The sequence below is a fragment of the Armigeres subalbatus genome, chromosome 1 (assembly GCF_024139115.2).
Source record: "Armigeres subalbatus isolate Guangzhou_Male chromosome 1, GZ_Asu_2, whole genome shotgun sequence".
In the NCBI taxonomy this organism is placed as follows: domain Eukaryota; kingdom Metazoa; phylum Arthropoda; class Insecta; order Diptera; family Culicidae; genus Armigeres; species Armigeres subalbatus.
This window is the reverse complement of record NC_085139.1, coordinates 82,587,382-82,613,009: the sequence shown is the minus strand read 5'-3', so window position 1 is coordinate 82,613,009 and position 25,628 is coordinate 82,587,382. Positions and strand designations below refer to the sequence as shown.

Here is a 25,628-nt window from a genome sequence, read left to right as displayed (position 1 = left end):
GAGCCCTATAATTATTTCGTTTTTGATTTATATCGATAGTTTCGTGTCCCGGCACATCGCCCGTCGCCGTCGGATGTCTGCCGGCTGCAGACGCTGGCGACCTTGCTCTCGCGCACTCGGATTGGAATGATGAGAAAATCGTTGGACCAGTGAAGATTGAGATCGAACGCGAGAGAACCAACGGCCAAAAGTGTGGAAATGAGTTGGTGCCTGCATGTTTCGATTATAGATGTTTATCTACGATTAGAACAGAATTACCTAAATTATCTGGCGCTGCGACTGGTTACGTGGATTAGCTGCCGTTTTGCTTCGCAGTCTGTGGACCACAAATTGAGGGTACGGAGCTTAAGTTTGATTGGCTAGCTGATGGTAATAATTTAGTGATAATTATCAATCGCTATCAATTAGTGCGTATGTGATTGGATTGAACCTTGGCTGTGAGAATATTTTCAATGTTTTGCTTTTAGTGACGAAATTTGCTCCACAATTACCACACACAGCAAAGATGAAAAATTAAAAATTGTACGCTGTTACAATTCAGTTCAACTGATTGAAAGTATACTCGTTTGTGGTCGTGATATTCTATATTGCAACATAACTGATCCCCCAAATTAAAAGGCATTTCTTTCTTTAATAAAATAGGACCAAGCAGGAGTTTCATTGCTTTTCACAATATTTATGAGTTTAATTTCATTAAATTTTACGATACTAACCAAAAACTCCCCATGACTAAACCGTCTCCTAAAGACATCAGCGCCGTTTCAAAATATCTCACTGGAAACAGTTTGCTACTATAATTGACAGTCTGCCTTCGTACTGACATTCAGTAGCATAAATCAACCTCCATTTACTACGCAAAACCAATTATCGACCAATTATTCACTTGCTATTCAATTTATTTAATTGATTCCTGGTTATTGTATTCGACATGATCTTTTAAGGATAGCTTAATTATTCGCACACCGGCTACTAACTGGTATGTACAGTGAACTATTTACAGAAACTATTTTCCTTGCCTATTCAATGTCCTTGTGTTGCGTTAACGAATGCGACTCTGGTTGACAAATAAATAATAAATAATCTACGGTTTCTTTCTGGTTTAGTTTGAAGTCTAATTTCAGTGCAGTGCACTGTTTGATCAACCGCATAGTTTGGCACTCCGTTTTCCCAGTCACTTCTTCCCAATTAACAAGTGTTTTGCGAGGCCCGTATCTGCTACCCTGAAAAACTTCCAATAGTTCGGACTCAATACACAAATTTTAATGACGTCAACTCAGCCTGAGCCCAAATCCGAATTTTCACAGTTAAAACGATTGTGACCCCGAATTCATGCCTCATAAAACATTGCAACTGTCGTTCACACGGTTTGGCACCAGTAAGTTCTTCAATGCCCTTCCTTCCCAAGCCTTATGTTAGGAACTATTGATCTGTGTGACATGTACCTGAATCTCTAACCCCCGTTACTCAAGAACGATCATCCGAAGCAACCGTTCTCGAACCGAATCTCATGTCCGGTGCTGCTGCGCCAGATGAGAATGCAGTGAAAACTGATGATGTTGTTGCTGCTGATGGTGGTGATGTTGCTGTTGCTGTTGCTGCTGCATAAGCTCCTGTTCCTCGTCACTGGGACAATCGTCCATTTCCATATCGATTAGCTCCTCGTCATCCTCGTCATCGTCGTAGGCGGCACCGGGACTCGACGACCGATTACAATTGCCAGCACTGCCGTTACCGTCACCCGATTTGACATCCTCTTCCTGCTGCATCCGTTTGTGCTTCGTTCGACGGTTTTGGAACCACACCTTGACCTGGTGATGAGATGGAAGAAGTGATCGATTATAGCAGCGGTTCTCCATCTTTTTCTTGAAATTTATTGAGGTACCCCCTATTTTTTGCTGTAAATGAAAATAAATGTAACTCATAAGATCGGGGTCAGGGTTCAGCGAAACCGCGCCATGCGCCTTTTTGACCGACTTTCATTCGTACATTTGTTGTTGGATATCCTCAGTTATAGGGTGGAAGGATATCCAATAAGATTTGTATTCAATTGGATCTACTACAGGAAAGCTTATGTAAGAAAATGGATAATTTTTCATTGGCGTTTGGTGTGTTTTGGCTGAACCCCGACCATTTGAAAAATGGAACTGAAAATCAACAGTATATATGACTCTCCATAAAACTGGCTTCCGGGTCTCTTGAAAGGAGGCTTCCGGGCCTCTTGAAAGGAGGCTTCCGGGCCTCTTGAAAGGAGGCTTCCGGGCCTCTTGAAAGGAGGCTTCCGGGCCTCTTGAAAGGAGGCTTCCGGGCCTCTTGAAAGGAGGCTTCCGGGCCTCTTGAAAGGAGGCTTCCGGGCCTCTTGAAAGGAGGCTTCCGGGCCTCTTGAAAGGAGGCTTCCGGGCCTCTTGAAAGGAGGCTTCCGGGCCTCTTGAAAGGAGGCTTCCGGGCCTCTTGAAAGGAGGCTTCCGGGCCTCTTGAAAGGAGGCTTCCGGGCCTCTTGAAAGGAGGCTTCCGGGCCTCTTGAAAGGAGGCTTCGGGCCTCTTGAAAGGAGGCTTCTGGGCCTCTTGAAAGGAGGCTTCCTGGCCTCTTGAAAGGAGGCTTCTGGCCTCTTGAAAGGAGGCTTCCGGGCCTCTTGAAAGGAGGCTTCTGGCCTCTTGAAAGGAGGCTTCCGGCCTTGAAAGGAGGCTTCCGGGCCTCTTGAAAGGAGGCTTCCGGGCCTCTTGAAAGGAGGCTTCCGGCCTTGAAAGGAGGCTTCCGGGCCTCTTGAAAGGAGGCTTGGGCCTCTTGAAAGGAGGCTTCCGGGCCTCTTGAAAGGAGGCTTCCGGGCCTCTTGAAAGGAGGCTTCCGGGCCTCTTGAAAGAAGGCTTCCGGGCCTCTTGAAAGGAGGCTTGGGCCTCTTGAAAGGAGGCTTCGGGCCTCTTGAAAGGAGGCTTCTGGGCCTCTTGAAAGGAGGCTTCCGGGCCTCTTGAAAGGAGGCTTCCGAGCCTCTTGAAAGGAGGCTTCCGAGCCTCTTGAAAGGAGGCTTCCGAGCCTCTTGAAAGAAGGCTTCCGAGCCTCTTGAAAGTAGGCTTCCGAGCCTCTTGAAAGTAGGCTTCCGAGCCTCTTGAAAGGAGGCTTCCGAGCTTCCTGGAAGGAGGCTTCCGAGCCTCCTGAAAGGAGGCTTCCGAGCCTCCTGAAAGGAGGCTTCCGAGCCTCCTGAAAGGAGGTTTCCGAGCCTCCTGAAAGGCGGCTTCCGAACCTTTTAAAAGGAGGCATCCGAGCTTCTTGAAAGGAAGATTCCCAGCTTTGTGAAAGAAGGCTTCCGGGCCTCTTGAAAGGAAGTTTCCGGACTTCTTGAATGGAGGTATCCGCAATTAAGCATTTCTGTCCGAGGTACCCCCTGGGCCCGGCGAAGGTACCCCCAGGGGTACATGTACCCCAGGTTGAGAACCGCTGGTTTATACAATGAAAGTACTTTGCAGTTATAAATGGAGACATTTAAAAATAAGATCATATGAGTTAGAAATCATTTCACGATGATTCAAAATTGGTAATGAACTAATGAAAAGGATCTTTATTTCAATTTTATTTATTTTTATCTATTTTTATCTATTTAGTGAAAAATAAATATTTCTAACGGATTATTTAAAGTTGAGAGGCCAAGTCGAACGAATACGCAATTCAAGAGAAAACAGTACCATAAAGAGTTAAAGACGTAGATACCAGATTGAAAAATGAAAATATGTATTACTTTATTTCGGGTATTGATCTTATTAATAAAGCAAAATCAGTATTTTATTTAAAGTAATTTTTCAGGTAATTCAAACAACCATGCTGAACAAACCTTTTACAATCTAATATATTATAAGTGATGAAATCACCAAAATTCATACTTTAATAAAGATGGCCATGTCTCTTTGGCGCTTTTATAGCAACCATCACGTACATCCTATGCCTCAGTGCTGTGGCAGTGCGGTTTGCCCGGAAAGCACCCGGCGAAAAAGCTAATTTGCTTGCAAAGATTGGCAGATTGAGCTCCGCGAACGGGTGCTAAATCAAATAATGGAAAATTGTGTGGCGTAATATTTTTATTACTGGTTCCTGACTGCGGAACAGTCGAGTGGCGTTCTCGGCGCTCGTTTAGCCGTTTGCCTAGATCGGGCAGGGAGATTTTGCATAAACAGAAGGGAAATTTGCCGTGCATGCGCGGTACGATCCTTTACGAAGTCCTTCTACCTGTGTTGCCATATTTTTTAGCAACGAGCTTAACTGTACAAGTAAATCAAAATCCGAAAGTTGCCTACACTTCCATCGATGAATGTGTCGTCCCGATTCTCAACATACTGCAATTTTCCTAAATCGAGTTCCATCACGTAGCACAACCACTTGAGCGAAAAAAGGCAGTAAAATATGCGACAAAATATAAATCGTTACACCATGTTGTGCGGTGTTCCAACTAACGACAGCCAGCCTAGGCTGCCGGGGAGAGGGAAAATAAAGTGTTGGCACTTTGTCGAGCAAATATTCGATGATGGTGGAAAGCGTTTTGCGACGAGTAATAAGGATTATATGTTTCACTAGGGGTGCGGTGTTGGAACTGCTTTTTTTTCGTTCGCTACTAGAACTCGAGCACAAATTGAAGAGGGGTGGTTCATGAAGTGATGGCCCTAAATCTCGACCCTAGACGCTGGAAAGGGAGAACGCTGTTCTGCTTTGTTCGGCAGCGGTTATACCGGTGACAGTTAATAAAAAGCGTATCAATTTTCGTAACGAATTTATTCATGAGATTTATAACGAGGTAATTGTTGGAAACGGGAGAGAGCATACATTTATTCAAGGGGAAAGGACATCTATTATGAGAAATATATGACAGATAATTATTAGGATACCGTTTGCAGCAAAGTACAGAATAATTCTGAAATAATTAAAAAAGTTGTATACGCAGTCTTTTTTGAACAGTAGAAGCATAAGTATTATAATATCCAGAGGCGACTCGTCCATATGTTCTACCTGTTCATGGAACAGGTAACCATTTTTAGTTCAGAAGTAGGAAAGTTAATGTCCTTACAATTAATTTCTTTCTGTGTTGAACTTAGTTTATAATTAAAAAAACACACTAATAAAGTTTAAAAAAAAAAAAAAAAAAAATAATTTCTTTGCAATTATTTATTAGGGCAAATAATTACTCTGTGAATTTTTTAAACAAAGTTTCACGTAATGTTTCCAATAATGGATTAATATCTAACGAAACAAAATATTGCGTAGACAGATCAACTCAGACATGATCAGCTAAATATGTAATTCTCCGACGAATAACAGCACACTACAGCACATAGAAAGCTTTTGCCAGTCGTACGATTCATAAAGAACCAACAGCAGCGCTGGCAGAAGTAAAATTTAAAGCCTGCGTCATGACGAAAGTTTTGAAATAATTTTCTCCTTGGTATGCTCACTCGTTCTCCGCGCGCATAGAACCAGCGTGAGCGTTGCCAGCTTTCTTTGTTTCCTCACATCATCCTCTTTCGCATGCAACGCAGGCACGTTTAGATGAATGTTGTGCGTGCTGTGTGCGCAGGAGTCCAACCCGTTCGACGCGCTGCGAGAACAACCAACGACGCGACGTATCTTCGGTTAGACTCGGTCGGAGTGTCGGGCTGTGCTTTGCCGAAAGGTGCGCTGCGACCGCACACGCTTTCGTTCATACTTCGATGATTGGGAACGGTTTGTTTTTTTTTCTCCTGATGATTATGCATCATAAACAATTCAGCATCAAGAACAATATTAAATTAATGTTTGAGTTTTTTAAAAAGACATCAAAATTTATCGGGGGTGAACTAGCCTTGGGCTAAAAACCTCTTTAATAAAGATTATAATAATAATAATAATAATAATAATCAAAATTTGATTATTATAAAATATTATAAAATTGAATTATTTAATAATGTTTTTTTTTTTTTTCAAAATAATCAAAATCAATCAACATAGAAAAAAGGCATAGTTTTCACTAAATTTGAAAAACTAAATAACTCTAAAACATTTCAGTGGACTCAATCTGGGGTCGCATCAAATGATGATACTAATAATGTTTAATTACATTTCCTCCATAACAACAAAATATGTGAGAGTTTTTGAATGCTAGGGGCGATGGGTCCTGCGCACCCGAATGGTGGAAAGAGCCGATTTAAAAGATCTCTATTCTGAGCAATATCCAGTTATCGTCAACTGTTACCAAGTTAGATTTCGGACGACTTGGGAGAGTTTTAAATTTTAAGTGCATCTTAATTTGAAACATTTTTAGAACAAAAGAGATTAATTTAGTAGGGAGATTAAGAAGCTGTTTATTGTTTTATAAATCCTTTCTGTTTAAATTGTTTTTTTTTTTCTAATGTTTGGTTACGTTGTACAAGAAAAGGTTATAATATTAGATCAAATACACAACTTTCATTCGAAACCTCAGCTTGATGTATATTTTTTAGCAGGCCGGTAGAACAGGTGTACCAAAAGTTCACGAGACGCCCCTGATAATATCATAATATTTTTCAGAGAAAATTGTTCGGTATCTCGAAAGAATAATTTCAAAGATATTTATTTTTGATTACTATGGGAAAGACTTTAAATTATCCATACAAAATTTTCCGAAAATTCCAAGGGAAATAATTCAAACCTCCTTAGTCGTGTGGCAAGACGCGCGGCTACAAAGCAAGACCATGCTGAGGGTTGCTGGGTTCGATTCCCGGCGCCGGTCTAGACAATATTCGGTTTGGAAATTGTCTCGACTTCCCTGGGCATAAAAGTATCATCGTGCTAGCCTCATGATATACGAATGCAAAAAAAATGGTAACTTGGCTTAGAAACCTCGCAGTTAATATCAGTGGAAGTGCTTGATGAACACTAATCTGCGAGGCGGCACTGTCCCAGTGTGGGAATGTAATGCCAATAAGAAGAAGAAGAAGGCGAAGGATGACTACCCTTCACGGTCGAAAATAATTGGGCGGAAAGCTATTTGACCCGATAACAATTTAAGCCGAATGAACTTTGTTGAGCCGAAATACAATCGAACTGATAAAATGGCCAAAAAACTGTTTGCGCTAACATAACGTTTGGCCGGACAGTTTGCATTTTGCCGTCGTTGCAATCGGACGGACAAAAAGGTTGTCTTCACGTGATAATAGGTACTGTATGTACCGAACACAGGTTTTTTTTGCCTTTTGTGTGTGGATCAATACGGTCGTTCGTTCGTTGTGCCTTGCGGTGAGCGATAATGCAAAATAAAAACAATCTCATGACGCTAGTGAATACGGTGCAATTCCGTTTTCCGCTGTCCGCTCCCCGTCCAACATGGGTTGAGATTGCCGGTTTTGTGAAACAGTTAGCCACCGATGTTAATCGTATGGAAACTGTATACAAAACTACTGAGGACCGATCTTTATTCGTGAAGTTCACCTCTTCGGAAGCCATGCAGGATGCACTTAGGAAGAATCGCGAACCGCAAAAGTTTCGGTATTCGAGTGGAAGGGCTGTGGAAGTTCGGATGATTGTTGCGGGCAGCAACATTCGATATGTCCGGGTGTTTGACCTTCCACCAGAAATACCCGATGAAGATGTATCTTTGTTGCTTGGACAATACGGTACAGTAGAGTGTTCAGTTCGCGAAAAATTTCCAGTGGATTTGGGACTCGATCATTTGTACACGGGTGTACGTGGCGTCTTCATAGATGTGAAACATGAAATACCGTCGTCACTGGAAATCGCGAATCATAGAGGCAGGATTTTCTACGAGGACTTGAAGAACAAGTGTTTCGAGTGTCGGAAGGAAGGGCTTCGCAAAGATGCATGTCAACTGCGAAGTGAATGGAATCAAGAGAAGCCCAAGAGATCGTCATCCACTTATTCTGGAGTAGTAAGCGGAATCCAGGAAAGAGGGAGAATGTGTCGAAGAGGAAGTTATCGAGTTATTGCAGTTTTGGATGAGGAGATGCAGCAGTCTACGGAAACGGAGGAAGAACAGGATCCAACGAAAATCGTATTCAAGAATAAAAATGACCAGCTGTGGTATGAATGCAAGGGTATTCTGAATGATACAGAGAAAAAAAATAATGATGCCATAATATGTTGAGGAACAACTGAAGAGGACAGTGCAGGATCTGCTAGAACAAGAAAAGTATGCGGCTCGCAAAAAAGCGCGAAAAATGTAATACAGATTTAATAACTTTGTTATTCAATAAGTTTATCGGCTCCGTGGAGTTTTGTACAAAACAAATGAGCCTTAAATAAATCAGTCAAAAAAAAAAAAAAAAAACGTTTGGCCGAAAAAGTCTTCAGGCCGAATATTCCGTGTGGTTGAAATGGTCGTTTGATAGAAAGTGTAATTTGCCAAGTGAAATTTGCTGAACGGAAAAGGCAGTAATATCCCGTTTTTTGTCACCCCCTGGAGAAGTTTGGTGTGATAAAATAGGAAATGGGATAACATCGGAAAAACTTTTATTTTAATATTTTTTTATTTATTTGACCAATGTCGTTTACGTCTTGGAAATTCAAAATTCGTCAACGGTACCCGTTAGTTGAAAAGGCTTACAAAAACCCTGAATAGCACTCAGAAGTGATTCATAATGAACCGCAGGCGGTGAAAGTTATTGAATAACAATCCTTGTTGTTTTCGGTTTTATTTACGTTGATAAAAAGAACGACTAAACCCTCCAAATTTTGTTGGGGTGACAAAATCGGTTCATTACTGTATAGTCATAAATGTTCATCCGTTTGCTCAAACGACATTTTTGGCCAATTGGTCTTTCTGCCACCGACCTTTTCGGCCAAATGACCATTTATTAAAAAAAAACAAACCAAAGGATTGTTTCTTTAAATGTTTTTTCGGTCAAGAGACCTATTTGGCCAAACGCGTTTTTGGTCAAATGACCAGTTCGGCTAAACCACATATTTGGCCGTATGTACATTTTGCCTGAATGACATCTTCTGCAAGATGGGTTTGTACGGCCAAGTGACATATTCGGTTAAACACCTTTTGACCTTCTGGTATTTGAACAGAATGGTCGTTCGGTCGAAAGCCATTCGGTGAAAAGTTACTCGTACGGAAGACACTTTGCCGCGCGTTAGGTTAACCTGAAAGTCATTTAGTCGAATTCCATTTGTTCATTTGGTCGAAATGAAAGTTTGCCCGAAACGGTTACAAGGTCGAAAATGGCTTAACCGTATATCTCGGGTACTTATTCAAAAGGACGTATGTGATTTTGTAAACAAAGATTCAAACGTCGATTTGACGAATCTGATAGCACTCCCACGCAAATCATCACCACACACAGGTAGAGGAAGCCTTCGGCTACCTGTTTGTGGGTGTTGGTTTGCGTGGGAGTGCCATAAGATTGGACAAATCGACGTTTGAATCTTTGTTTACAAAATCACATACGTCCTTTTGAATAAGTACCCGAGATATGTAGTTTGACCGAAAGCGACATACAGCCGAATGAGACACTCGGCTGATCTGGAAATTTGGTTGAAAAAGTTGTTTGCCCTAACAGTGCATTTGGTCAAAAAATACCCGTTAGGCCGAAATAATCGTTTGACCGAAATGACCGATTGGCCGAAAATATCATTTGACCGAATAGATCAAATGCCGTTTGGTAGAAATGGTCGTTTGGCAGAAAGAGCTTTCTGGCCCGAAAATGTCTTTTCTGCCAAACAACCATTTCGGCCAAACGGCATTTTTTGCCAAATGATCTATTCGACCTAATGACTTTTTTTGCAAAATGATCATGAATTCGAAAGTAAAATTCTTTAACAAATACTAGACATCCGATCGGTACGATGCTGTGAAGATAAACGTATTGTGCCTAAATTATCTATCAGCCGGTCATCTAGCACACAGTATGAAAATGTTACAGCATATATGATGTAACAAAAAAGCTCCGTTCGATTCGACTCATTTTTCTATCACTTTTTAAAATCACAGGTTGTCGTTACTATGGAGGTTGATTTCAATATTGCGTTCAAACATAAAACGATTGGTACAGCACAAAGAAGCTCCTTTTCACACACGACACGAAGACCCCCCAAGTGAATATCAAAAATTAAATAGTTAGCACAATAGACATAGAGACGTCTCACTCCTCATTTCTCACCTTTTACTGTGAAAATTAGAAGTGAAAAGTGAGTAGTGAGACGTCCCACTTCGCACTACTCACTTTTCACACCTTATAGCTCATTTTTCAAATGTCCTATTCGCCAAATGTCCCATGTCGGCCAAATATAGGAAGTTTTTTCAAATGGGCCTAATTGATTCTGACCCTGGTTTTTGGAATGGCGATTGTGCTTTTAATTCCATTTTTAATTTAATATTTAGGCCAGACAGTCCAAGCCACGGTCTAGGCTAATGATCGCAAAAAAATACCAAATCACCAGAAAAGGCACTGGCAGTGCGCCCCGAACGGAACCTGGAGGAAAGTCCTTTTGTAAACGAAAACCTAAAAAAGACCGGTTGAATCGGCACTGTGTACTCATTTTAGCCATCGGTAAAAAGCGCCCACTCTAGTGCTTCAATCTCAGATTCAATGACGAGAACAAAACTGCTTTTGCTTCATCATGGCCTGTACTACAGTTATGAATAGAGTTCGTATTCAAACGCCTATCGTAGTGGACGTGTTTAAATCGCAGTTCTGAAATCATTGTTTCATCCAAATAAATTTCAATTTGTTACTAAATTAAAGATTTCGTGTGTGTTACTTCTACGTGAAGTTAAACGATTTACAATGATATGGAAATGCTAATATCATCTTATCCTATTCGGCTAAATGTCATATACGGCCAAATGTCCTTTTCTGCCAAATGTCCTATTCAGCCAAATGTCCTGTTCGGCCAAAGTACTATTGGGCCAAATGTCCTATTCGGCCAAATGTCCTATTCGACCAAATATCCTATTCGGCCAAATATCCTATTCGGCCAAATATCCTATTTGACCAAATGTCCTATTCGGCCAAATGTCCTACTCGGCCAAATGTCCTATTCGGCAAATAACGGCCTCCGGCCAAAAGGCATTCGGCCGAACGGTATTCGGTCAAACGGCCCTTCTCCAATCAAAACACACTCCCTTGCACAATCATCCAAATATCAAGTCTAGTGATCAACCGCCATTGTACGAGTCAGGGATCGTTTGGCAGTTCTAAACTCGTACGAACATTGCTTTACTCATGCTCAAAATATTGCTTTGTAATCGAAAGGTTTTGTTTTGAAGCTCAATCTAGAGGTGCATACTGATTTCTTGGCTTTACAAGGCATTGGAAACTCTGCAGCCATTTCCAAAAACGCTGTGCTGATGACAGTCATCCCTCGGATACTAACCATTTCCACATTCGAAGGAGACATCCAGTTCAACGTGCTACCCAAACTCACGATTTCCTTGTCGGCTGAGAGCATCGACATTGGCCGCAAGTGAAACATTCGGGAGCTGTTCGAATTGATGGATCCGCATTTACATGAAAATGGCGATATAAGCATGCCTATCAGTGCTGATTTTTTCCTGAATTTGTACATAGATGGCGAATGAAGGCGTCAGACGGTGGACCGGCACTCCAAAATACTGTTTTCGATTAGTTTGTGGCCAGTCAAGTTCCTGAATTCCTCTGCTTCTACTGCTTCTAAAAGGCCCCACTGACGTTCTGAGGACACCAACTGGGAGGCCTACAAACGTCTGATGAAAAATTTTCTGGAAATTACCACCCCAGCCTCTTCGTCTGACTTCACCCCGGGAAAAATATAAAGCATACACAGATTTTCATACAAAACGGTCATACTTGAGGCTCAAAATCTCGATTTCTAGCGATTATATAGGGGGCATTTTTGGCATCCCAGCCTAAAATTACCTAAATTTGTATTTGATGACTTTTTTGTTGAATATCTTGGCTGTGCATATTCACAGCACATGTTTTGAAATGGACAAATTGATATGAAATTTGCGAAAAATAATCCACGTGTCTTGGAAGGACGCGAACCCTCAGCCTTCTACTCTCTAGATAGGCGTGATAACCCCTACAAAACAAGACCTAATAAAGTTCCCGTTTGTGGAATCCGAGCACCAACCTCCACCGTATATGCAATTAATTTGCCACTCGACTTGTATGAAGCTGCAACGTCGACGTCGACTGTCGTTAACTACGAGGCGCGCCTGGAATCTCCTGAAACAATCGACAGGCAACTGAGTTCCATCAAAGAGGCGAGGAAAGCAAAAGGAATTAAGAAATGAAAAAATAGAAAATCAAGAAATAAAGTGATGAAGAAACAATGTTCTATAGAAATGAAGAATTGAAGAATTTAGAAAATACAGTTATGGAGAAATGAAAATACAAAGAAATTAGAGTCTTCATTCTGCCTTGCTAGACGTTGAATTGGCAATCTGAAGAGAAGGACTTTTATTTGGCATACGTTGGCAAGCCTGTGAAATACCCAAACACTGTTTTTTGGTATTTAAATCTCGATCATGCACCTGCTATATGTAGAAGCACATACATAATCCTGATTGGTGTCTTCCACTATTCTAATAAGTTACTCAGATGGTTATTTCTGCTTTGACAAAATCTGTTGAAGGCTTTCAAACGAATGTAAATAATATAAAATATCTATATCACACAAAACAGCCAGTAATCCCATTAATATGCTATCATGTGTCCCGAAGTATTCTACGATTATTAAATACAATGCGACGCCAGCCATGTAATGCTTCCCCCAACTGTAGCCAAACAATTCCTGAAGTCCCCACACATTTACATGCAGGCGTCAAGCTTGCTATCGTCAACCACAATTAATAGGCTATGGCGAGTGTAATTTAATCTAATTATGCCGTGCGACCCAGCCGAACCAGTCTGCTGGCGTCAAATAACCCCGAAAAATGGCGACACGCCGCCCAGGCATGAAGGATTTTCCACCCCATATGGATCCTGATACCCCGGAACGACTTGATAATGTCTGGAAAATTATCGCCCCGTTTTTCCACCCTTTGCCCCTCCATCCAAGCTCGACGACAACTATCCCGAGCACCCATTTCGTAAATATTATTTGAGTGTTGATTTAAAATTCCTCACCGTCATCACCCTTCCCGTGCTGTGCGCTCAGTAAAGGCACCCTACGACGTGTATTTCCCCCCGAGGGTGAACGAACAGTCGGAATTGAATCCATCAGGGGGCGTAGGTACGCGGCGGCGATGGAAGGAAAGGCGACCGTGCCGAAGACTGCACGTCTAATCCGATTATACGGTAGATTAAGTGAGTCAACAACAACCACAGACCAGTTCCAAAGATGGAACGACAATCAGGAGAAGGACTTCCAAACATAACACAACACATGTAGGCAGATATCTATTGGGCTCTTTTCCTCCGGCTCTGCTCGCCGCACAAAGGGCTACAAGTGGAAATTCGAATAAAAAAAAACCATCGAAGACACTTTTTATCCAACTTCCATGTTACATGGAAATCACATATTGTCGAAAGCTCATGTCGAAACCAATCACAAGAGGCCTATATCTCTATTCGCGTCCTATCAGATTCTATCAATTTTCATCTTGAAAAATATAAAAGCCCTTCCATAGTTTTGTAATAAAGAGAGCCCACCATGGAAGGTCCCACATTAATTTCAATTAATTTTCTATAGCAAACATATTTATTTTAACATCCACCAGGCGATCACAGATTACAAATTCATCAAAAGAAATTTCATCTCAGTTCATGCCTTTTTAAAAAAAAAGCGTTGATTATTTTTCTTCATATTACAATCTATGTCCCACTGTCTAACGCTCGGCTGGGACGTCTGTTAGGGAGTGCTAACGAGTTTGTTGGACAACACGCACTCCTATGATGGTAGGGCTGCATTCAATTGAGTAGGTACTGAAGGTACTACACCAGGCCGCCGCCACCGCCGTAGTTGTTCTTGTTGGTGTTGTTTCGCTATGGCCGATGGTTATCACTAGGACTGAGTTTGAACTCACGGAGGGGTGCCAAATTGGCTCTCTACAAGTGGGACTGTGCCAAGATATTCACACAGATAGCGCGCCCATGTTGTGAAAATGTGGAATCAATTTGTGTATGAATTTGTTCCGACGCGCTTGTTTTCGGAGCCACTAAACGGCTGCGAATTGATTAGTACATGGTGCGCATGATTTAGTAAAAATGTAACTTGTTAAGTTTATGAAAAATGATTTGATCAGAATCAGCGACGGTTATTCGGTAGATTTTAATTATCTTCGAATACAATCATCTTAAGGTAGGTCAGATAAATTTACCTGTGTTTCAGTGAGGCCAAGAGCTTGGGCCAATGTTTTGCGTTCCGCTCCTACCACGTAGTGGTTATTTTCGAAGGCATGCTCAAGCTTGAGCAGTTGCGTAGGTGAGAATGCCGTTCTCACCCGTTTTGGCTTCCGAAACGGCAGGAGGTAACCTGAAAATGAAAAAAAATAGTAGATAACGATCATTAGATGGATTTCACATGAAGATTTTATAAGAGAGAGAATAGATCGTAAAATTCTTAAATAAGTAAAGGACAAACTGTCTAGGAGGGATCAACTATGTTGGTTATTTTCTTTTAGGTCGAATGATACCGATACGTGTAGCCGAAAGCCATCTGGTCGAAATCCATTGTTCGAATTGGACGTCGTTGTAGTTCGGCCGAATATGCAATTTGGACGGAAATACCGTTTGACCGACACGGTAGTTCGGCAGAAAGGGCCACGAATGACTTGTTTTGAATGCTGTATTCAGGCTCACTTTATTCCCACAACATGTATCGTCTCTACTTTTTCACTGTTTATTCTAATGAGCAAATTATTTGGAGCTGTTTATACGAAAACATGAATTCAATTGTATTCCTTTTTGAACCGGCACATTTATTTGAATATCAATAACAGATGAGAATTTATTATTTGTAGCTATAAATCAGATAACTCTATTTAAAACTATTGATTTACTAAACCATTAAATAAACCAATCTAATCTGAATCCAATCAACATCCAATGCAAATCCGATCAAATCCGAATCCAATCCAAATTCAATCCGAATCCAATCTAAATCCAATCCAAATCCAATCCAAATCCAACCCAATTCCAAACCAATTGAAATCCAAATGCGATCCAAAGCCAATACAAATCCAATCCAAATCCAATCCAAATCCAATCCAAATCCAATCCAAATCCAATCCAAATCCAATCCAAATCCAATCCAAATTCAATCCAAATCCAATCCAAATCCAATCCAAAACCAATCCAAACCAACCAAACCAATCCAAACCAATCTAAATCCAATCTAAACCAATCCAAACCAACCCAAATCCAATCTAAATCCAATCCAAACCAACCCAAACCAATCCAAACCAATCTAAATCCAAACCCAAACCAATCCAAATCAATCCAAACCAATCCAAATTCAATCCAAACCAATCCAAACCAATCCAAACCAATCCAAACCAATCCAAACCAATCCAAACCAATCCAAACCAATCCAAACCAAACCAAACCAATCCAAACCAATCCAAACCAATCCAAACCAATCCAAACCAATCTAAACCAATCCAAATCCAACCCAAACCAATCCAAACCAATCCAACCAACCCAAACCAATCCAAACCAATCCAAACCAAACCAATCCAAACCAAACCAAACCAATCCAAACCAATCCAAACCAATCCAAACCAATCCAAACCAATCCAAACCAATCCAAACCAATCCAAACCAATCTAAACCAATCCAAACCAATCCAAACCAATCCAAACCAATCCAAACCAATCCAAACCAATCCAAACCAATCCAAACCAATCCAAACCAATCTAAACCAACCCAAACCAATCCAAACCAATCCAAATCAAACCAACCCAAACCAATCCAAACCAATCCAAACCAATCCAAACCAATCCAACCAATCCAAACCAATCCAAACCAACCAAACCAATCCAAACCAATCCAAACCAATCCAACCAATCCAAACCAACCAAACCAACCCAAACCAATCCAAACCAATCCAAACCAATCCAAACCAATCTAAACCAATCCAAACCAATCCAAACCAACGCAATCCAAACCAATCCAAACCAATCCAAATCAAGTCCAAACCAATCTAAACCAATCCAAATCCGAACCCAACCAATCCAAACCAATCTAAACCAACCCAAACCAATCCAAACCAATCTAAACCAATCCAAACCAATCCAAACCAATCCAAACCAATCCAAACCAATCCAAACCAATCCAAATCAAACCAACCCAAACCAATCCAATCCAAACCAATCCAACCAATCCAAACCAATCCAAACCAACCAAACCAATCCAAACCAATCCAAACCAATCCAAACCAATCCAAATCCAATCCAAATCCAATCTAAATCCAATCCAAATCCAACCCAAATCCAATCCAAATCCAATCCAAATCCAGTCCATATCCAATCCAAATCCAATCCAAATCCAATCCAAATTCAAACCAAATCCAATCCAAATCCAATCCAAATCCAATCCAAATCCAATCTAAATCCAATACAAAACCAATCCAAATCCAATCCAAATCCAATCCAATTCCAATCCAAATCCAAAACAAATCCAATACAAAACCAATCCACATCCAATCCAAATCCAATTCCAATCCAAATCCAAAACAAATCTAATACAAATCCAATCCAAATCCAATCCACATCCAATCCACATCCAATCCAAATCCAATCCAAATCCAATCCAAATCCAATCCAAATCCAATCCAAATCCAATCCAAACCAATCAAACCAATCCAAACCAATCCAAACCAATCCAAATCAATCAATCAACCAATCCAAACCAATCCAAACCAATCCAAACCAATCCAAACCAATCCAAACCAATCCAAACCAACCAATCCAAACCAACCAAACCAATCCAAACCAATCCAAACCAATCCAAACCAATCCAAATCCAATCTAAACCAATCCAACCAACCCAAACCAATCCAAACCAATCTAAACCAACCCAAACCAATCCAAACCAATCCAAACCAACCCAAATCCAATCCAAACCAATCCAAACCAATCCAAACCAATCTAAACCAATCCAACCAATCAAACCAATCTAAACCAATCCAAACCAATCCGAACCAATCCAAATTCAACCCAAATCCAATCTCAATACAATCCAAATCCAATCCAAATCCAATCTAAACCAATCCAAATCAACCCAAACCAATCCAAACCAATCTAAACCAATCCAAACCAATACAAACCAATCCAACCAACCCAAATCAATCCAAATTCAAACCAAATTCAAACCAAACCAATCCAAACCAATCCAAACCAATCCAAACCAATCCAAACCAAACCAATCCAAACCAATCCATATCCAATCCAAACCAATCCAAACCAATCAATCCAAACCAATCCAAACCAATCCAAACCAATCCAAACCAATCAAATCCACATCCAATCCAAACCAATCCAAACCAACCAATCCAAACCAATCCAAACCAACCAAACCAATCTAAACCAATCCAAACCAATCCAAACCAATCCAAACCAATCCAAACCAATCTAAACCAATCCAAATCCAACCCAAATCCAATCCAACCAATCTAAACCAACCCAAATCCAATCCAAACCAATCTAAACCAATCAAAATCCAACCCAAACCAATCCAAACCAATCTAAACCAATCCAAACCAATCCAAACCAATCCAAACCAATACAAACCAATCCAAACCAATCAAATTCAAACCAAACCAATCCAAATCAATCAAACCAATCCAAACCAATCCAAATCCAATCCAAACCAATCCAATCAAACCAATCCAAACCAATCTAAACCAATCTAATTCCAATCTAAACCAACCAAACCAATCAAACCAATCCAAACCAAACCAATCCAAATCCAATCCAAATCCAATCGAAATCCAATCCAAATCCAATCCAAATCCAATCAAAATCCAAATCTAATCCAAATCCAATCCAAATCCAATCCAAATCCAATCCAAATCTAATCCAAATCCAATCCAAATCTAATCCAAATCCAATCCAGTCCAAATCTAAATCCAATCCAAATCCAAATCTAATCCAACTTCAATCCAAACCCAATCCAAATCCAATCCGAACCCAATCTAAATACAATACGTACCCAATATAAATCCAATCCAAATCCAATTCAAATCCAATCCAAGTCCAATACAAATCCATTGTAAATCCAATCCAATTCAAACCCAGTTCCAATCCAAATCCTATCCAAATCCAATCCAGAACCAATTCAATCCATATCCAATTCCAATGAAGGTGTATTAAACAATCTTTTATGATTTGTTGAATCTAACGCAAATTAATTTTCATCCAGTTTCACAAGATCAATGCATTTGGTACCTGGTGGATCGCAAGTAGTATAGTATCTTTAGATCAATAGCCCTTAATTCTTCATACGCCCAGTTAGATTTCACCTTTGTGCACAAAAAATAGGGTTTGCAATGAGGCGATGTCCAAAAGAAAATTCGCATTATTTGTCATAGTCAATATTTTTGAAATTGTGTGTTCTCGAAGTCATGTACCAGAAAAATCCACACCAGACAGTTAACGTTAGACTAGACCCCTGATGAAAGCACCATTCACGTGTCGAAACGTCGGACAAATATACATCTTGTTTCAATCTTCAAAACTGCGTAGCCGTTCCTAAAATCTAAATATTTTTTGCCTTATTTCGCTTCTTTTCTTCATTCATCTTAAAAAATGTATTACCTTGTAAGGGAGCAACAACTACACCATTGCCGTAGCCAAACGATTTGTCCGTGGAAAACAGGCTTTGGACGCCGACGAACAATTAGCGTCCTTCCGCCTCAAGAAACAAGACTGAATAATCTTCATTTATTTTCTATGTCACGCTTCGAGCAATCTAGAATCATCTGTCAGCCTACTGCGATTGAATTTCAAATTTCTTCTCATTCGTTTCTTAGTATGCTGGCATTTCAAATGCTTACTTCGATCAAATTTCAGAAATCTTTTAATGCAACAATATTGCGAGAACAGAGAAAACTTCTAATTTTGCGGAGCAAAGAAGAAGAAGAAGACTGAGTGTCGGAAACTTCAAATGACATGCACTGTGCGAAAAGTGTTGATATTCCTTGATATCAAGAATATTCGAGAAGTCTAAAATGTTTCAAAAACGCATAAATACGTTCCGAAATGCCTTGAAAGTACCATAAAACTTATTTAAAACATAAAGCGGCAAATAACACTCGTTAAAAGTTACATATTTTCATTGATTTCAATAATCAACATTCACGCCGAAAAAATCAACCAACATTATTTTCAAGTGATTTGACGTTTGCGGAACAGCTTTCCGACGGTCGACCGTCGGACCCTCGTTTGAATTTTTCTATCTTCTCGCAATATTGTCATTTGAAAATATTTTAGTTTATTTTTATTATGACATAAAACATACACACTTAATTTTTTTTTACCGGGATCTCAGCGAAATGTTGAACTTTTACCGAGATTCGCACAGCCGTGCCCCAGCAAACTTGTTTTTTGCCGAGATTTCTGTCAAAATTGCTGAAAATCAGCAAATATTTTGCCGAAAATCAGCTAACAAACGTCATTTCTGCGGATTTTTGCCGAGCTGCAGAAATGAAAACTAAGTGTGTACGTTCACCGTATCTATGAATGTAAGTTACATTATGTAACCAAAAAATGCGAATGCTTTATTCTGGCTCACTTTATTCCCCACTTCGTGTTTTTGATTGGTTTTTCTTTATGACTACAATGCTACAATTTTATCTAACATGACATTGATCTAAATATGTAATCTAAAAATGTCATTCGAATGACATTATGTCACATGGCACGTGACATTTTGGAGACATTCTACTATTTGATTTCAGCCCTTGGCTGGTTCTCCTCCTCGACATTTTACTCTCCATCACCTTTATAGTTAGAACAATACATTTTTGGACAAAAATGTAAAACTGAGAAGCGGATTGGAAATCTTAATATCATAATAAATAACATTAATTTTGTCTACGAGCTGTCAAATGTCATACAGATGACATTTCCGATGGCTTGTTGATACATGCAGCTTTGTATAGAAGTTCATCTGAGTTTACTGTCAAACCTCAGGTTCAGATAGAATTTATCCAGGATCTCAGAAAAGCTTCCCACTAAGGTGATAACTTATCAAATTTACCTTAAAAAACTGCTATCTAATGTTGAAAAAGTTGTTTCTGAAAAAAAAAATGACGCTAGGTATTCAGATTTCGATTCAAAACCCTTGTCTTGGGGGTCTTCGTTGTAGTTCAACAAACACCGCTTCACAAACGCAATCACAAAAGAGAAGGGCAACCGAGCTCAAACTGCACGCAGAGCGCAATTATCGTAATTAGGGAGAGAAAAAACGATTAAGAAAAATAAATATTAATAAAAACATGCCTAATTAACTTGATGATCAATCTTTCGCAACCAGCCCGCACGGTTTCCAAGGCACGATAACCAATCGCTACATCGCTTCAAAGGATTTCTGTATGCGTCAATCGAGTGAGCAACGTTGTGCGCCGTAATGAGAACAAGTACTCAAGTTGGTATACAAAAAAAAGCTGGATTGAATTTTATGCAAATCAATTTCTGATAAATCAGCTCCGCGCGGAATCGGCAACGATGTTGACGGATCGTGCAAAATGACCATTCCCGGGTACACACAATTACGGCACTTTGATTAAGAAATACCCCCCAACATCCAACAGAGGACAATAATTAAATTAATTTAACGAAAAATAAAATCGAACTGTTTCATGCAAATCACCGGCCAAAGGTACTCACGCCGCATTACCTCACAGTAGTGAGGGGACTCGCTGTAAAACATCAAAATAAATAGTTGTTAAAGAATCCTAACAGGTCCCTAACCTAACTAAGTTTGTTGGATTGAATCATCGATCTTCGAAGGGCCCTGCGCTATGTGGGTAATCTGGGGAAGAAAATAAAACACCTACAAATCCACTTATAACCTAAGATACTGATTCAGCTCGATCAGCTGTCCGTATCGGGCATCGTTAGAGAATTGCGGGTTACCGCTGCTGGAGCTTGACTTCGTGATCGTGAGTCGGTGGAATGGTGTGGAGAAATCGACTGAAAACGACCAAGAATGAGAAGTGAGCGATCGAACCGGCAGCCGGTGGACATGCAAATTGTTTGCATATTGTTATTAAATCAATTTTTTTTTTGCGAAACCTTTTCTCGCCGTATGCATGCACTGGCGGTATCTTAGATAGTTATGTGAAACAGTGAATTTGCAATATATTATTGAACACGTAGATCGAGGTAATTATTGAATGAATGAACCAAGCCTGGTGTATAATAATTTGGGATATTGAATCTAAGCTTCAATTTCTCTTACAGATTTGTGCAGAAAATACGTTATTTATCTATTCTTTACTATGAGCCCTGAATTTAATGATTTTTTTCGCATTTCATAGCCAGACAGCACAAATTAGATCAATCTTCATACAGGAGCCAACATTAAAAACAAGCCACATTAAAATGTAGCCAGCTAACATACCAAACTGAATCCTGCTTATAATTACAAAATTGAAAATATGGTTATGAGTTCCTAGGCAGATCTTGCAGCCCATTAAATGTATGCTAATAAATAATAACCGACGAAGTGAATTATCACGCTGCAAAACAAAATGATGTGATCCCTCCTCTACAGCGTGGACATACAGCACTAAACAGCGGACAATACTAGTCACGATTTGCAACGGAAGACCAACAGCCGATAAAAGATAGCATCAAACAAATTCATTAATTTAATAATTGACTATAATATGACTCGCCCATGCTTGTGCAGCGCATAAAGCTCGGTGTTAATAAGCGTACCCATCGGGATCAGCTCAGCGCAGTGCACTACTGTGGGAGTGAAGCCTAACCATCCGCACAGCACTCGACGATCGCCTATCATTATCCGATCGACAGAAGCTAAGTGGACGCAGTTCAAGATCATCTTAATGCGAGTATAGTTGTTGGTTCTCTGAGGGGCGTTATCCAAACACATAGAAACGAACGTCTTCCACACTCGATGACCGATAATAGCTGATGATGACAATGTTATGATAGTTAGGCGTGTAGTGCTACCAGAGAGCAGCCAGCAACCCTCCGTACCGGGGGATTCGGTCAGACGTAAGACGGTTACGTATGTAAATTTAATTTCGTTCAGCGCTACTGATTATTCTGCAAAGCCTCCATCAGAGTAGTTAATTGGCAATCATAGGCGGTTTTAATGGTGATCGTTAATCGAGTATAATCATTCAAATTCAGTAAATTATCGACAGGTGTATGTGTGTGTCGGGCTAGATTTGCATTTTAAAGAACCATCAACAGTAGGAAGTTTATTAGTCAAAACAAACAGGCTGTCCTCATTAGTAGTGGATGTGATGGGGGAAAATATATTACTCTCAGGCTGTTTTCACGTGACTGCAGCCTTAGGTTTCAGCCAAATAATCATAAAAAATCAGAAGGGTTATATACAAGATACGACCGCCCGACTTAAGCTACGTAAAACAGATTATAAGATAATTCATTTGATTGCCTATGTCACTGGTTTGAGCATGAGCTTAAAGTGATTCAAATTTTGACCTTTTTGGATCCCTATGCTTGAACGATAACATTTGCTATTCTAATGGACCTCCTAATATTTTACCTGAATTGGTTGTAATTTGACTGAGCACGAGCAGTTTGATACTTGTATGGAAATTACTATAGAAATCGCCCCTTATATGATCATTTTGTGTGGCGGCCCTACCCGAAGACTTCATAGAATATTTCCTAATATGTAAGACAGTCATTTTTCCGAATTTTTCCCTTTTATCCGTCCCTACGAACTACTATCTCGATGTGTTCTGATCATGTTTTATTCAGGATTCACTCTCTCTATGTCGATATATTCAAGTTTCTAGGTTACTAGACAAGATTGGGGCAATGATAAACACATCAAACAGAAGAAATGGCATTTTGTTTTTTACCGTTTTTCATAGCAACGAGCTTTTTTCCATCTACTACCCATTTTAATTCCTCGATCTCTCCTTATCTCGATGGTCCCTTCAATATGGAGATGTGGAAAGGCGACTGTAATTAACTTTTTGCAATTCCTAATCATAATATCTGGTTTTTAGTTCACTGTTGAGTCATAAAACGGCCTACTTTTCCATACCAACGAAATGGGTGCTTTAATGAACGTTATCAACTCAAATGGGTTGCATAATATTCATTATAACACTCATTTGGCTAACATCAGACCAGTAGTTACATGACTACATTTAGCTGAATTAGCTTGGGTAAGTGTTCAAATAGTGTATTCTTTGCGTCGCGTAATAAATGAAATAGTTCGATGGACATGACATCAAACATTTCCAAAAGCAAGTACATCTTTCGCTTCACGGTTTATCGAACTATGCAATGTGGCACGGCAACATGGAATCTCTGCTGATGTTACTGATTTCGAACAAAATTGATGTAATTCAAAATATGAAAAGAATTGAATGCGACAATTTAAAATTTTCAATAAAAAAAACCCGAATTCATTCCCCAGTGGTGATGATGCCTATTCGACTTAGAGTGGTTAATGCATCTCAAAGGTAATTGCCTAATAAATGGCTATTAAATTCTTTGAAGTATTATTTTAAGGAGTGCTTCCCAAATGGTAAAATATGTAACCTTGTTTAAAGTTAATAATCAATTTTAATAAAACTTTTAAACTGGTGGCGAGTTTCCGAGTCTATTGATAAACAAATTTTAAAAACTCATTAAAAAATAAAGGCGCTATTAACTTCAAAATCTTACATGATTTCATGACGGTCCTCAATTTTGAAATATTGTACAAATTGTATCCCAGCCTTCCCCTTAGACGCAGTTTACGTCAAAATTGGCTTTATAATGTTTGGCTAGTCATGTTAGACATGTCCAGCACCTAAAGCACTTTTTCATAAACATTACTCTTTTGCTTCGACCGCGGTCATGGCTTTGGTTCTTTTGTTCCAGTTTTTGTGCGAATCACCGCACAAAAGTAGAGCGCAAGAACCAACCGCATGGCGGCCGTAACGAAACCCTGAAATTTTACTGGGTTTCTGAAAAATTGGGATTTTCAATATTTTTACGCTAATATTCAATAGTTCCAATGGGCATAAAAAATTTCTGAAGAGTTTCCGATTCGATTGATAATAAAATCTCGAAAATCCATCGAAAGATATAGGAGCTATTAGCGTTTGAAATCTATCCTAATTTCGTGACGGTCTCGAATTTGGAAATTTCCGTTTTACACCCTGTATCCGAATCTTCCCCTTAGACGTAGTTTACGTCAAAACATAAAACACAAACAGAGCAATCCACCTAGCATTTTAGTGTAGTATAAAATGTAATGAAAAAAAAACACATGAGAGATGTCAAAATAGCATGTATGTCAATATATTAATAGTCTTTTGCGTATCTTTGAAAAAAATCTGTAAAACAATGGGAAATGGTCTTAAAAAAAATAATAGTGAAAAGTTAAGCCGCGTTCCCCATCCGTCGTAAATAATTCTAAATATCAAAAAGTGTGTCTCGTATTTGTACATACACATTCAAACATTCACACATACTCTTCCCCCAAGTGAATCAGTGATAGAGAAAGAGACCATTAGGTCTCTATCATGGTTTGCAATCGAGGTTACCACCTATGTAGAAGTCGATGAGAAATTTTACAATGCCTTGTGCGTTACCATGATTTTGACGTTCTCAATAGAACTCGATGTATTGCTTGGTTGCGGGCCGGGAGATACGGACTAGCGAAAGGGTTTTGGATTTAGTGGGTCGGGTGAAAGAAATCTTTGACACCTATCCCAACACAACCGGAGTTAACCTCCTCGGGTGTCTGTTTGCTGCTTTCCGTTAACCCTTGCTCAAAACAAAAACAAATACGGAATAGGGTCTTTTTTCCAAAAGTCAGTTAGCCGAATGCCACTTGACCTAGTAACACATTTTGGACCAAAAACCATCATGCCGCATTCCATTTGGCCGAAATGGCTATTAGGACGAAAACAGTTTAGCCGAAAATGTAACTTTCCGAAAGCAGCATACTACCGGAAGGGGCATTTGGTCGAAAATGAAGTTTAGCCAAAACGGTCGGTTGGTAGTAAAGGTGTGCATTTAAAACGCCACTGATGTTTAATTTTCCATGCCGATTCAAGTCCGCCGAATTTTCCGTGGATATTCCGAATTTCCGTGACAATACCAATAAATTCTTTGAAAATTGAATACAATTTCCCGTTGAAATTTCGAGCAGGTCTGAGGTTTTTGGTCTAAGAAAAACTTCGAGTGGAATTTTGGACGGATTTCGGAAATTCTCATTAAAATAGAACTTTTGAACGGAAAAGGGCAACGAAAAAAGTCAATTGGCAGAAAGCTATTAAGCCAAAGGCCACAAGGCCAAAAGTTGTTTTGCCAAATATGTCGTTTGGCCGAACAAACCGAAGCCCATCTAGCCATTTGGTCAAACCATTCCTTTGGCTGAAACAATCGGTTAGTGGAAAAGCACAATTGTCCGAAAATTGGACATTCACCTGAAAGTGTCATTCGGCTGAAGCGATCAATTATTGAAAAAAAGTCATTTATCCTAAGCACAGCAAACCAATAGAATAGCCGTTTTGGGATTAT

General features: G+C 39.8%; 1 protein-coding gene across 1 annotated transcript in view; it reads right to left on the bottom strand.

Moving 5' to 3' along the window:
- Positions 1-674: 674 nt before the first annotated feature.
- Positions 675-25,628, bottom strand: part of LOC134227608 (homeotic protein empty spiracles-like) — a 137,244-nt gene continuing 112,290 nt past the window's right edge. Inside the window, exons 2-3 of the mRNA XM_062709204.1 lie at positions 14,256-14,410; positions 675-1,808 (exon numbers count right to left, since the gene is read on the bottom strand). Of these exons, the coding sequence (XP_062565188.1) occupies positions 1,506-1,808; positions 14,256-14,410 (458 nt within the window). The 3' untranslated portion in view covers positions 675-1,505. The remainder of the gene's footprint in view (positions 1,809-14,255; positions 14,411-25,628) is intronic.